The sequence below is a fragment of the Passer montanus genome, unplaced genomic scaffold, assembly GCF_014805655.1.
Source record: "Passer montanus isolate IOZ18808 unplaced genomic scaffold, ASM1480565v1 scaffold18, whole genome shotgun sequence".
Classification (NCBI taxonomy): Eukaryota; Metazoa; Chordata; class Aves; order Passeriformes; family Passeridae; genus Passer; species Passer montanus.
In genome coordinates this window covers 7,375,399-7,388,560 of record NW_024365381.1, presented here as the reverse complement: position 1 = coordinate 7,388,560, position 13,162 = coordinate 7,375,399, and the positions used below count along the sequence as shown (strand labels likewise).

Here is a 13,162-nt window from a genome sequence, read left to right as displayed (position 1 = left end):
TCTGGTTTTATTCAGCAATAAATTTATTTCACGGTCAGTATCCAAAACTCACTTTTTACTATTTGTCTTCCTGGGGAAATAAAAAAAGGCCTCAGAAGTCATGTTAGTGGGATTTGATTTGCCAAAGTCTGATCTGATTTGTCCTTCTTGTACCAAAAACAAAAGCCTTAATGGTGAATGCACAAATGTTTTGGGAGTGTACAATATTCAGCGCATGCTTTTGTCTAGCCATGACTCTCATTCCTTCCTTTATTTTGAGCAGGTGTATCTGTGTCCTCACTGAGCTCCGAGAGTGACTATGCCATCCCTCCTGATGCCTACTCCTTGGATGGTGACTATTCAGAGCCAGAACATAAGCTACAGAGAACATCTTCCTATTCCACTGATGGTGGAATCTGCTCTGTAAGGCTTGCACTGTAACTGCTGTGTTACACTTGCACAGGGGTGCAAACAGAGCCTTGGCCTTAAAAGACAAAAGTGTAACTACAGTATATTGAGTAATCCCCCTGCAGAGTGAAGCTCTAACAGACTGGGCTATTGGTCCAGCTGATTGGTATCAAAAGACATCATCTAGTGCTTCAGAAGAAGGTGCAATTTCTTATGTGGTTAGGTAAAAGTATAAGCATCAAGGGCTGTATTCTTTCCTGATGACCCATATTGATTTCCTGTAGTTGTATTCTACTTTAATGGTGGCCTTGCACTTCTGGGACAAAATAAATTTGGAAATTCAGAGGAAGTAAGGAGTGAAACGTCAAAACGGGCAGCATTAAAGTGTACTGTTCAATATAAGAGATCAAACAGACAAGGAACAGGAGTCTAATCATGGCATAGAGACAGCCTTCACTTTTATTTGGAAAATCAGTACCTTGGTAGGAAGAGAAATAAGTTTACAGTGCACCAAACAATCAGTGAAATGATCTTTGAGGGCTGCTACTAAACAAAAGAGAAAATTATGGGAGATGCAGTAAGTGGCTGGGCTTGATTTCAGCACACTTTCATTTGTATTTTGAAAGGTGCAAGATGACATCCTGTCCCCTTTCCTCTGTCCTTCAGGAACCCATGGAGAAATCAGGCTACTTGTTGAAAATGGGCAGCCAGGTAAAGACGTGGAAAAGGCGATGGTTTGTTCTCAGAAACAGACAAATCATGTACTACAAGTCCCCGGTAAGTTACTGGGATACATTTCCTCCCCTCTAGAGGCACAGAGAAATTTAATATCCTGAAAAAACACTTTTGGTTAGACATGTCACTTGCTTCAAAAGTGCTTTTGAAAAGCATTACAAACATTAGAAGGATTCACTGTATGAATCAAATGAAGAACAAAGTTTTTTTTTAATAAACTTGTCACTTAACAAGTGTCTAGCTGAATTTGAAAACTTCTGAAGGGGGAAATTCAGCCACCCTCTTGGTACCTATTGTGTGTTCTATTGCCTTCCCACTTAGAAAGGGTTTGGTTTGTTGGTGTTTGTTTGGGCTTGCTTTTGTTTTATTAATCATAATGTCCAATCTGAACTCCGTAAGGCAGCATATATTAGCACTGCTCTTGTTATGTTGTCTGCCACTATTGAGGAGACTTTTGCAATGGAATCACACAGTCTCATATTTCACCTGGCAGCCTTAGGCTGTCCTTTCCAGCTCACAAATGCAAACTCCAACCTGCACATGCAGATTATGCTGTATTTAAGTAATCTAAGACCCATCTGAGGTTTCCTACTGAAAAAATTGCTTGCTTTTCTTTCCTCAGAGTGATGTTATCCGCAAACCACAAGGGCAGCTGGAGCTGAATTCTTCATGCCAAATTGTCAGGGGTGAAGGGTCCCAAACATTCCAGGTAGGTGTTGCTTTTTTATCCTGCACATTACCATGCACTCAGCAGCTGGGTGAGGGAGCACTTAATCCTGAATGGTACTATGTGTCTCAGTTGATATGAGCTAACTTTATCTGGTCTCTGTTTCCTGGCACAAAACAGGCAGTTAATCTAATTAATAATGAGGAAAGAGCTAAATTGTAACCCAAATACACCCTTTATAAACTGAAAGAAATTTGCATTTATTTTTGTCCTGTTTTACACCATAATGCTTTCCTTTTTTTGCAGGAGATAGAGCTTGAAATCTGTGGGGAAAAATGATTCTTAAAACAATTGAAACCAGCTAGTACCTAGGATCTTTCTGAGAGACTTCTCTCACAAGATCTCAAACCTGACTTTACATGCCTGGAGGATGTAAAGAAACATCTGAATAGTTGATTCCTTTTAGAAATTGACTTCTAAAGCATTAGAAGTTAGCCCATAACTGGGTTCACTTTTAAGTCATTATTAACTTAATTAGAAAGGCAGCATTAAAGTTTCTTTCATAGTTTGAAAGGTACATGGCCTAGCTTGTGAGCTACCTTCTGTCCTTATGGAACTGAAGTTGCTAAGGTCTAATACTATTATATTTATAGCATCTTTCCTCTGAGTCACAGGGTAATGAAGGCAAAATAACAATACAAAGTGAGGGCAGCAAAACTCTACATTTATGTAGTCACTTGAAAATTAAAAACTAGCAGCAGCACTAACAAACAAGAAAGGATGAGAGAAGACAAAGCTACAGCAAGAAAGCTTATGAGAATTTGATTCATCTGAGTTTTGGTGTGGTTTTTTTTTTCCATTTGGGCTTTGAGTATTAGCACCTTTTTTCTTAACCTCAAAAAAATCTCTCCTGAATGTCCAAAAAGTCTTTATGGGATAAACTCAGTAACTGAAGAGAAGATTTTTAGATGTGCAGCTATATACTTTCTCACTCGTTTTCCTTCTAGCTTGTGACAGAAAAGAGAACCTACTTCCTGACAGCTGACTCTCCCAACATCCTGGAGGAATGGATTCATGTCCTGCAGAGTGTCCTGAGAGTACAAGTGAGCGGTCCTGTTGGTGTTCCTCACAGTGATGCTAAACCGACTGTGAAAGGCTGGCTCACTAAGGTAAAATAGTATTTCATACTTTATGTTTAGCATAGAATTGACAGTGTACCAGCTTCTTGGTTTGCTCAGCAAATGTGAGCAAAAAATTATTATTTTACTCTCTGTAAGAGTAGGGAAAGAAGGAAAAGTGGCTGTAGATTTCTGTATTTCAGAGTGAAACATTTATATAAGTGATAAAGGATGGGACAAACAATGCTCCTGAAAGGTACAGACTGGCAAGTAATAATAACAAATATCTAGCTTATGTATGCTTTTCCTCAGCAGAATTCACAGCATGTCACAGTAAAAAAATCTGTAACACTGTTGAGTGTTACATTTAATTGATCTTAAACTTGATGATCTAGGAGAGTTTAAAAAAAATGGCTTGTATGGTTCCAGATTAGCACCTAGTTCTGTCATAACAGGCTGTAGGTACATTAGTACAAAGTGCAGTGGCAGAAAATTCTTATTCTTTATGTCCTTTCCATGGATTAGTTTGACATTGCAAGTTACTGTGAATATTTTAATGTAATTATTGTCTCAGACTAAGGTGGCTAAAGACAATCTGCATCTGAAGGTTATTCATCTGCAGTAGGAAACAGCTGTCTAGACTATAGGTTGACTGGTCTTTTCTTGCTGAGATGAACTGATTTGTTTTTATAATCTTTAAAAGGTCATCCTTAATATTGTATTTCAGTATATATAAATTATAAGTTATTATGAATGAGTGAAACACTTCACAAAATCTTAGACCCATTCTCATAAGCACCCATGACCCATGTTCTTGGGTGGGATGTACCTGCCTGTTGTTGGAAGGGGTGCCCTGTATCTTTTGAGAGGAGCTTATATTAGCATAAACCAAAAAATATACGCAAAGTATTAAGGGAGAGTTGAATTGAAAATTGAAGTCCTAGAAAGTCATTCAGGCAATACTGCTGATAATAAAAACATGGATGTGTTTGTCCTCCTTACAGGTCAAGCATGGTCACTCTAAGCTGGTCTGGTGTGCACTGATTGGAAAAACTTTCTACTACTATCGAAATCACGAAGATAAGGTAGTTTATTTGTCTTCTGTTATTCCTGGACCCTCCTTTCCCATTTCTTTAGAAGTTTTCTTTACTGTTACTGCTTCTGTGTCTCAGGTCTCTTTCTTGGTTGTACTTCTTTCAACAGTACCTGTTCCACAAAGAGAATCAATATTTCCCTGATTTTATTTTTAAGCTTAAATGACAGCAGACTTAAAAGGCAAGTGATTGCTCTTTCTCAGATCACTCCATATCTTGTTCCTCACTTGCTCCGTTTAGTCTTGTGTAGCCTTGTGAGCAGACTTTTATACAGCAGCTGATAGATCCCCACATTATCATCATTCTGGGAAGAGGGAGGTAATCAGTGTAATGTGCTTCCATTTCTGGACACCTTGCCCAATAGTCCATTACTTTGTCTTGGTGATGTCAAACCCCAAGTTTTAGAATATCAGAAAGTAGTGTGACTCATATTGGATTAACCTCCAGAGTTAGCACAGCAGATATCCTCTTTTTTGTCTGAATCTAACTACTTAGGAAGTTTTTGAAGTATTTCTTTTCCAGTAGCAAGCAGAAAGTCTGACTAGAGTCAGAAAACAGTGGCTCAAGATACTAAGCAACTGACCCTCAAGTGTAATGGGAAGAAAGCAGTATCTTTTGGGAAAAAAAAAATCTTTTTATTTGCACTGTCTTATTCTAACCTGTAGATGCTCTCCCAAGAAAAATAAAAGTAGTGATACACTTTGTAAATATTTTATGAAAGAAGAGATTCTCTAGAAGTGCAAGATTACATTAGCTAAACATTGAATTATTTATTCCTTCCATTTTACAGAACTGTCAATATTTTTACTTGGCTTTTCTTTCCCAGTGTTCCCGGTCCCTACTGGGAGATGAGTTACATTGATCTAATGTGCTTCTGTCCTCATAGTGTCCTTTAGGGCATCTGCCTCTGCGTGAGTCCAAGGTGGGAGAAGTAGACCGTTCCTGTGACTCTGATGAAGATTATGAAACTACTGGTGGAGGACTTCTGTCATCCCACTGTACACTGGTGATTCACCCACAGGACCAGAGTCCCACATATTTACTTATCCGCACCAAACAGGAGAAGGTATAAAAAGCAGTCTTCTTTTGGAGAGCAAGAGTCTTTTGGTAACAATGAGCAAATGGGCCATACAGGTTTAACCTTTTTGTAGAAAACAAACAAATTGACCCTTCCTGTTCTCATCCTTATGTCTAGAACACCTGGCTGTACCATCTGACTGTTGCAGCTGGTAGCAGTAATGCCACAGTGGGCACGTCATATGAACAACTCATTGGAAAACTATTGGATGCAGAGGGAGACCCTAGTAAGTAAGCACCACAAACTCTTCCAGGGTAGCAAAGCATAAGGAAGAATAATTTCAGTTCCCAGTTTAATACAGTCACAGGTGAGGGAAGGGGATTCTCAGTAATACATAACTGGGTATTGTGTCCTTCTCCTCTTGTTCTCAGACAAGTCCATCACATTGTCACATCATTTATCAAAGCCTCTGAAATGTCTGTAACAGTAATTCAAATTAAAACAGAACTGGTGCTTTAATTTATTTCCTGTCTTTGTTGGTCTTGATTTTCCTTTCCAGGAAATCTTGACCATACAAACATGTGCTCTTTTCATCAAATACACTCAAATACACTTACCTTCCCATCTGTTTGTCTGCACATACAAAGCTTTACACATACATCCATCCTCACCTTTCATACCTGCTCATGCATTTATGTTTATGCACCATGTTCTCAAATATGTATTAACATTTGCATTCATACTTAAAACACTTTTCTTGCACTCTCACATATTCTGGACCCATATGTGAACCTTGCTTCTTGTTGAACAGTGACTTGCACTAACAAAGACCCCCATTGCAGGCAGCTGCCCTGGCAGGGTTTGTGTCTCTGGTTTGAACACAGACATGAGCAGCTTCTCAGCAGAATCCAGCTGACGAGAAGCTCTGATGTAGCAGGACTGAGGATGCTAATACTTCTTTCTGCTGATGACTAATGCTGCTGGTGACCCCTTTATCCATAGTGGGCTTTGCCTAAATCAGTGAAGTGTCACCAAAGATAATGTGGCCTAGTGCAGTGCTGCTTCCTCAGGTGCTTTGCCATCTCGGGAAGGCTCCTTGTCAACATGAACACTGTTCTCTCTCCTGTTTCTGACACTGCATGTTTTTGCCCATCTGCTACCTCAGATTCTCCTCTGTGGAAGCATCCTATGTTGTGCTACAGCAAAGATGGGTTGCACACATCGCTCACTACTCTGCCATCAGAGGCTCTACAGACTGAAGCCCTGAAACTTTTTAAGGTATTTAAAGGGACATTGCATGGTTTTCAGTTATTTTGCTCTGTTGATGGGGAAGTAACATTGCTTGGTCATGTTGTACAACATTTACTGTTATTATGGGTTGCTTTAGACAGGCCTGCTGGTTCATTTAATTACAAGAGAACTGTTGGATTTTAAGTGTCATTCATTCTCTGGAGATTGAACTTGTGCAGAATCTGGGCTTAGTAGTAATGTTCCCCCACAGACTTTATGCTTCAAAGTTAGCTTTGTCTTCCTTTTTCATCTCCAATGGTTGGATTGAAGGAAACAGAAACAATTCACTGGCAAACTCAATTGTCTTAGTAAGACCAGTGGTGAAGCCACTGGAGATAATATTTTTGCACTCTCCAAGTATAAGATCAGGAATGAGACTGGACAGTGTGAACAAGGTAAAACACAGGCATGGAAGGCAGGAAGCACATTTTCACCTCAATTCTTTTGCTGACTTGTAAGTTCCTTAGACCAGGGGAGGTTGAGTAAATTTTCTAGTTGCCATCACTAAGGAAGGATGAATAGGAATTAAATATTGACTCTCTTCCCTCCTCTCAAGATTATTTATTAACAGTCTGTAAGTTAATTAATACATCTGGTGAACCTGGCCTGGAAAGTACCAGAGAAAAGTTGCTGTATTTGTGGCATTGACTAACTTCTACCCTTTCACAGTCCTGCCAGCTGTTCATCAACGTTCCTGTGGAGGCATCCTCTATTGATTACCATGTGTCACTTGCCCAGACAGCACTGCTGGTGTGCTTGACACATACCGAGCTGCAGAATGAAATTTACTGTCAGCTTGTTAAACAGACCAGCTGCCGACAGCCCCAGAACCACTCAGTCATTCAGGTCAGTTCCTCTTTATTTAGTGTCACTCTGCAAAAACTTTCCATTTAATCCCATGTTTTTAATTAGTAGCTATGGGACTGGTTCTCCTAAAATTGTGCTTATGCTAAAGGTTTGTTGGGGGAAAGAGAATCTCAGCACTGATCTGCAAAGAAGAACACTAAGAATATAACTACTTGAAAAATAAATTTTAGTTTAAATGTAATTGTTTACCACTTGCAAATAGTCTATTCAGACCATATTCAGAATTAAGGTTCATAGCTTGTGTTGTTTTGCTGTAACTGTCACATGGTATTCATTTGGTTTTGCATTTTAGATAATCAACAGCATACAAGTCATTAATATTACTATTAAACATGAAATCTGAATATTGCACTGTAATTGTTGGGTAAATAAAATGAATAAGTTAACAGCATGAATGTACGTATGTGATTATAATATTCCCAGCTCAAATGAGACATTAAAATCAGGTTGAATAATAACGGATCTAATTTGAAATAAAATTTCCCAGTGCTTTTTTGGTTATGATTTTCTGTTACATAGTATAAATTTAAGTCTTAATTGTTGACTCAGTTGTAGTTATGCTAAAATATTCGGAAATCAAATGTTCAGAAGTAGCCAATCACATAGAACTCTTCTCAGAGTCCAGACTGAGATACTGAAGAGCAGTCTGACATTACTGCCTCTGAAACATCTTGAACTACATATCCACAAAGGGTCACTCCAAAAAGCACTAGTCACTGTTCATCAGTTTGGCTGTAGTAGTCTGTGAAAGACAACAGGTAAGAAATACAGAACAAGAGTGATGTCCAGTTCTGCATTCACAGTGCTGGCAGCTCCTGGCTTTATGTGCTCCTGTATTCCTGCCTCAACATCACTTCCTCTGGTACATCAAACAGCACTTGCAGCGACATGCAGACCCCAGGTAAGGACTGCAACAGCATTTCATTCTGCTCAGCTGACTGCCTCTGCACCCACTGCAGATAAAGAGGGGAGCAATTCTGAAACACACACCTGCAAATGCATATTGAGAGGGAGGTCAGAAGCTTCCCAGTAGTATAAAGCTGTGCCCCTTCAATCTTTCACATTAATTTGTCATTTAGATGAAACTAGTTCACAAAACTGAGTGACCTATACTACAAAAGAACTTTTTGTAGATATAACTGGAGCTATGTTAGGAAGTTTTTGCTTATGCAGCTTTCTTTTATTGACAGAAAGATAGACCGGAGTTAATTACTTAAATTTTAGGTGATTACATTCTGCTGTCAGGTTAGCAGGCAAAGTGACAGAACAAAAGTGAGGCATAAAACATCTAAGGGAACTGTAAAAAGTTAGGAAAAATGAACAAAACTAAAACACATGCTAGTACTGTTTTCTCTTACTTCTTTGGTATGTAACTATGGTAACAGAAAAAAGTTGTTCTCCATTGTTCATGCTGTGCTCTTTGTTTCCATGGTGATCTGGTCTTCAGTGCATCTCACTGTGCCCTCAGTGGGGAGGTCACAGCTAGAGATGTCTAGTTGTCTGTTGCAAAAATACGCTGTTTTAAGATAAAAGTAAAAGAATAAAAGTAAAAAATCCTTTCAAACAAATATTCATATCCAATTAATAAGCCTAAATCTGCTATTGAACTCAAGCTAAAAGTCTCCTAGCACTGCAAAGAAAATGTGTACTCCTATCAAGTATTTAATTTTCTTAACTGTTGCGTCATATTTGCTATTTCTTCTCAAAAGCAAACTACAGGTATTGGGCACTCCGCAGTGTTCAGGTTCTCTCTCTCCATTTGCTAAGACAACATGTTAGGGATCTTTTGTCTAGTACTAGGAACCATCTCTTCAAACTTGTGCATTACCAGCTCCCAGATGGGCCCATTCAACTCACTAGTGGAGCTCTACTGTTGGAGACTGTTGAATTTTATTTTTTTTTGCTGGGCTGTGTGAAACTGATTTATTACATCACCTTCAAGCTCTGCTATGCTGATGGTCTGCCCAAAAGGACCTTTGTGAACAAATGTACACCAAGCAGAAACAAAGAGAAAATTTATTTATATGATCCAGCTATGAAACAATTATTAGGGCTAGAAAAAAAACCCCAGAAATTACATTAAAAAGGGCCTATGTTCACCTGTAGTTTAGCTTAGATTTGGAGCAGTTGCTGAGTGGGATTTAGCATGGGTCCTTCTCCCTAGCTCTAGGAATACTTACCTCTCTTTGGACAGAGTAGATACAGCTGTTTCTTGACCAGTTAATTAGATATACTTTCCCTGTTTCACACAGCAAGCAAGACACTAGAATGTTTACACTGCATAATGCCTATGGTCTAGATCTGTTCTAGGTTTTAAAAGATCTTAATTAGAAGAATTATAGATCTTAATTTTAGGTATTGTTTTTTGTGAAAGGAGATCTCAGCATGCATACCAGTCTCTAAGAGAGGAAGAAGAGTGGGGCAGAGTTCTAAGTGAGAAGTCACAGGGCTCAGGAGCATCTGGAATCCAGACATAACAGCTTCATGATGAAGCAAGATTATCTATGTGAATATTGTCTGAACCCATTGCTGGGGAGGTGAGAAATACATTGCTACAGTGAAAAGGCAGAACTCCTGACTTCCATGTTGCTTGCAGGGATTTAACTGGAGATTTAATAATGTACTGAGCTCCTGAAGGTATCTTGAGTGGAATTATTTTCCCCTGGAAAGTGATAGCACGGTTACAAATCCTTATAATAAATCCTTCAATTTCAGAACTTATTGAGTATATACATTCTTAACATTTTTGTGCAAGGTGCAGTTGACCGTGCCTGCTTGACTTTAGAGACACATCTTTTTGATGCTGTTCAATGGAGCACTCTCTTCAGTAGACAGTAAACTGATCATCTTGGTAACTATTCCTGTCCTTATTGAACTGTCAACAAATCTAAGTTTGCTTGGAATCTCTGTCAAGTCTCTTGGTTGGATGATAGGGTTAATGGAAACTTATTATTTGTACAGCCATGTAAATTAATAAATGTAATGCTTTAGTCTCACAAGATTATTCAACTCAATATTTACCAGGACTTAACACGTTAGTAACTAAATTCCACTGGCATGACAGCAAGTTTGAAGGTGAATTGATCTTGACTTTACCCTGTTGCTACCATAGTATCTGCAGAGAAGAGGGTACGTGTCCAGTCCACACAGAAGCAGGGAATACTCTTGTGTTTCCTAGAGAGTCTGTTGTCTGCCTTAGTTTTACAGATCCTTGGAGCTCAGGTTTGTATTGTAGCTTTTCACTTGAGCTGTTAGTCTGTTGAGATGAACGGTGTATCTTTGCTGGAGCAAAAGCCTGAGGGAGGAATACGTTGTCATGGCATGGAAAATTGAAGAGGACGTGGCACTTGGAGCATGTTTGTGGTTCTCTCCCCCTCTTTGCCTAGGAGTGAGATAGGCAAGTATGCCATCTACTGCCAGAGATCACTAGACCGCACGGTGCAGGCTGGAGAGCGGGAAGCCAAGCCCTCCCGCATGGAGATCGTGTCCATCCTGCTGAGAAATCCCTACCACCACTCGCTCCCCTTCAGCATCCCAGTGCACTTCATGAACGGAACGTACCAGGTGAGCCACCACAGCTGCCAATGGGCACTAGAGGAGTGCACCATAACCTGCCTCCTTCATGTGGGTGGGTGGCACCATGGTATTTATACATATCTCCCAAAATACATCTTGGGAGATAAACATGCTTCACCTCCTTGCTGCTTTAGCTGATTTCCCAAGAAAGTGAAAGGAATTCACCCCTAGCGCTAGAGATCTTAGGAAGAAAAGGTAACTAAGAAAAAGGGAGGGATGTTGGAAGTGTCTCAATATGGGAAAGAATGTGATATGAAGGAAGACAATACACAAGTGTTGTCACTGGAGCTAGTAGTTAATACTGAGATGCTAATCCGTAGGAAACCACCTTCATTAGTTGTGACACCCATCAATAGTCACAGTTCTTGTATCCTCAGTTAAGTCCTCTTTATTGCAGGTTGTAGGTTTTGATGGTTCCTCAACTGTTGATGAATTCATCCAGAGACTGAACCAGGAAACAGGAATGAGGAAGCCATCCCATATGGGATTTTCTCTGTTCACAGATGATCCTTCTGGCAGGAATTTGGAACATTGTTTGCCTGGCAATATGAAGGTATTTATTTTTCTCCTCTGCTACCTTTAGTATACATTTTTGAAGGACTGCTAAATGGTTAATAAATCTTTCTTAATGAATTAAGATCAAATATTCTTGGATATTGTCTAGATTAATATTCACAGATGAGATATTAATTCCTGCATTTGGGTCACAACAGCCACATGCAGCCCTGCAGGCTGAGGGAATAGTGGCTGGAAAGTTTCTCAGGGGAAGAGGACCTGAGGGTCTTGGTCAACAGCCATCTGAACATGAGCCAGCAGTATGCCCAAGTGGCCAAGAAGGCCAATGACATCCTGGCCTGTATCAGCAATAGTGTGGCCAGCAGGAGCAGGGAAGTCTGCCTCCCTGCACTCAGCACTGGTTTTAGGCCCCTCACAATAAGAAAGACATTGAGGTGCTGAAGCAGGTCCAGAGAAGGGCAACAAAGCTGGTGAAGTTCAGTTCCTTCAGCTGCTCCTCAAAGATGAGGAGCAGCTGAAGGAACTGAAGTTCTTTAGCCTGGAGAAAAGGAGGCTCAGGGGGACGTTAGTGCTCTCTATAACTGCCTGAAATGAGGCTGTAGCCAGCTGGCAGTCGGTTTCTTCTCCCAAGGAAAAAATGACAGGACAAGAGGAAGCAGCCCACAGTTGGTCCCAGGGAGGTTTAGATTGCCTAACAGGCAAAATTACTTTGCTGAAAGAGTTTCTCAAACATTGGAACAGGCTGCCCAGGGAAGTGGTGGAGTCACTGCCATTGGAGGTATTTAAAAGATCTGTAGATGTGTCACTTGGGGACATAGTTTAGTGGCAGACTTGGCACTGCTGGCTTGATGATTAGGCTTGCTGATCTTAAAGGTCTTTTTCAAACTAAATTAATCTGTGATTCTATAATTAGCTAGCCTAATCTGATATAGTTATTAATAGAAAGATCTATTTTAGTAGGTGATAAAATGGTCAATTTTTAAAAAGTCTAACTCAGATTTTAGCACATATTAAAGTTTAATTTGTCTTGACTACAAAATTGAAACATGACTGAGCTAGCAAGCATGATCTGATATCACAACTGACATCAAATGTGACACCCCTAATTGAGACAAATTTATGTTAGGCTGTGAATCTTTTGGCATGTCTGTATAAATTCTATCTGTTGGATTATGAAGTATCTCCTTACTGTCTCCAGATGACTCAGGCTTTCATTGTTGATAAGCTCTACTGGGTATGGCTTCACTTTAAGAAAGAGTGTCATAGGGAAGAAAGCTCTACTGAGTAGGGCTTCACTTTAAGAAAGAATGTTGTGCCCTAGATCGAGGGAAAAAGAAAGCAGATAAAGTGTTAGCACCTGTGACTTTCATATGGAGATTTTTATCCATGCTGCAGCTGAATGACTGCCTTAATTAAGCAGGCTGGCTGCCATGAATGAGACCCATCAGATTTTGGTACCAATCTGTAAGAATAATTTGTAATACAGCATTAATGGAGGAATAGTTGTAGTGTAACTTTGAAGAGGTTCTGATAACTGTAGGGAACTCAAACAATCAATTTTTACACAGTGTAAAATTTCACATTAAGCAACAGAGAGAGAAGATAGCAATAACTTTGAAATAGATGGTTTGAAAGGAAACTACCACAGACAGTGCCAAATTATATAGTTTGTTTTCATGACCTGATATAGATCAGGTAGTCTGGAGCTTTGCTGGTAATTGGACTATCTGGAGAGATGAAGTATCAGAGTAAACAAAGGAGCTTGAGACAATCAAAGGCATCACTTTGCCTTGGCAAGCAAGTAATAACCAGTAAATCTCAGTAGCTTAAGAGAGGTTTAGAGATCTGATGATGTATTTCATGTGGCTTCTTATGTTCACATTCCTTTCATTGA

At 39.6% G+C, this 13,162-nt stretch overlaps 1 protein-coding gene across 7 annotated transcripts in view; it reads left to right on the top strand.

Moving 5' to 3' along the window:
- PLEKHH1 (pleckstrin homology, MyTH4 and FERM domain containing H1) overlaps positions 1-13,162 on the top strand; it is a 55,137-nt gene that overhangs the window by 30,517 nt on the left and 11,458 nt on the right. For all 7 annotated transcript variants that reach the window (XM_039704890.1, XM_039704889.1, XM_039704893.1 and 4 more), the window contains 12 exons: positions 263-402; positions 1,054-1,164; positions 1,745-1,831; positions 2,797-2,958; positions 3,912-3,992; positions 4,888-5,067; positions 5,197-5,305; positions 6,185-6,297; positions 6,979-7,155; positions 7,980-8,077; positions 10,563-10,740; positions 11,150-11,305. In XM_039704890.1, coding sequence (XP_039560824.1) covers positions 263-402; positions 1,054-1,164; positions 1,745-1,831; positions 2,797-2,958; positions 3,912-3,992; positions 4,888-5,067; positions 5,197-5,305; positions 6,185-6,297; positions 6,979-7,155; positions 7,980-8,077; positions 10,563-10,740; positions 11,150-11,305 — 1,592 coding nt within the window. The remainder of the gene's footprint in view (positions 1-262; positions 403-1,053; positions 1,165-1,744; positions 1,832-2,796; positions 2,959-3,911; positions 3,993-4,887; positions 5,068-5,196; positions 5,306-6,184; positions 6,298-6,978; positions 7,156-7,979; positions 8,078-10,562; positions 10,741-11,149; positions 11,306-13,162) is intronic.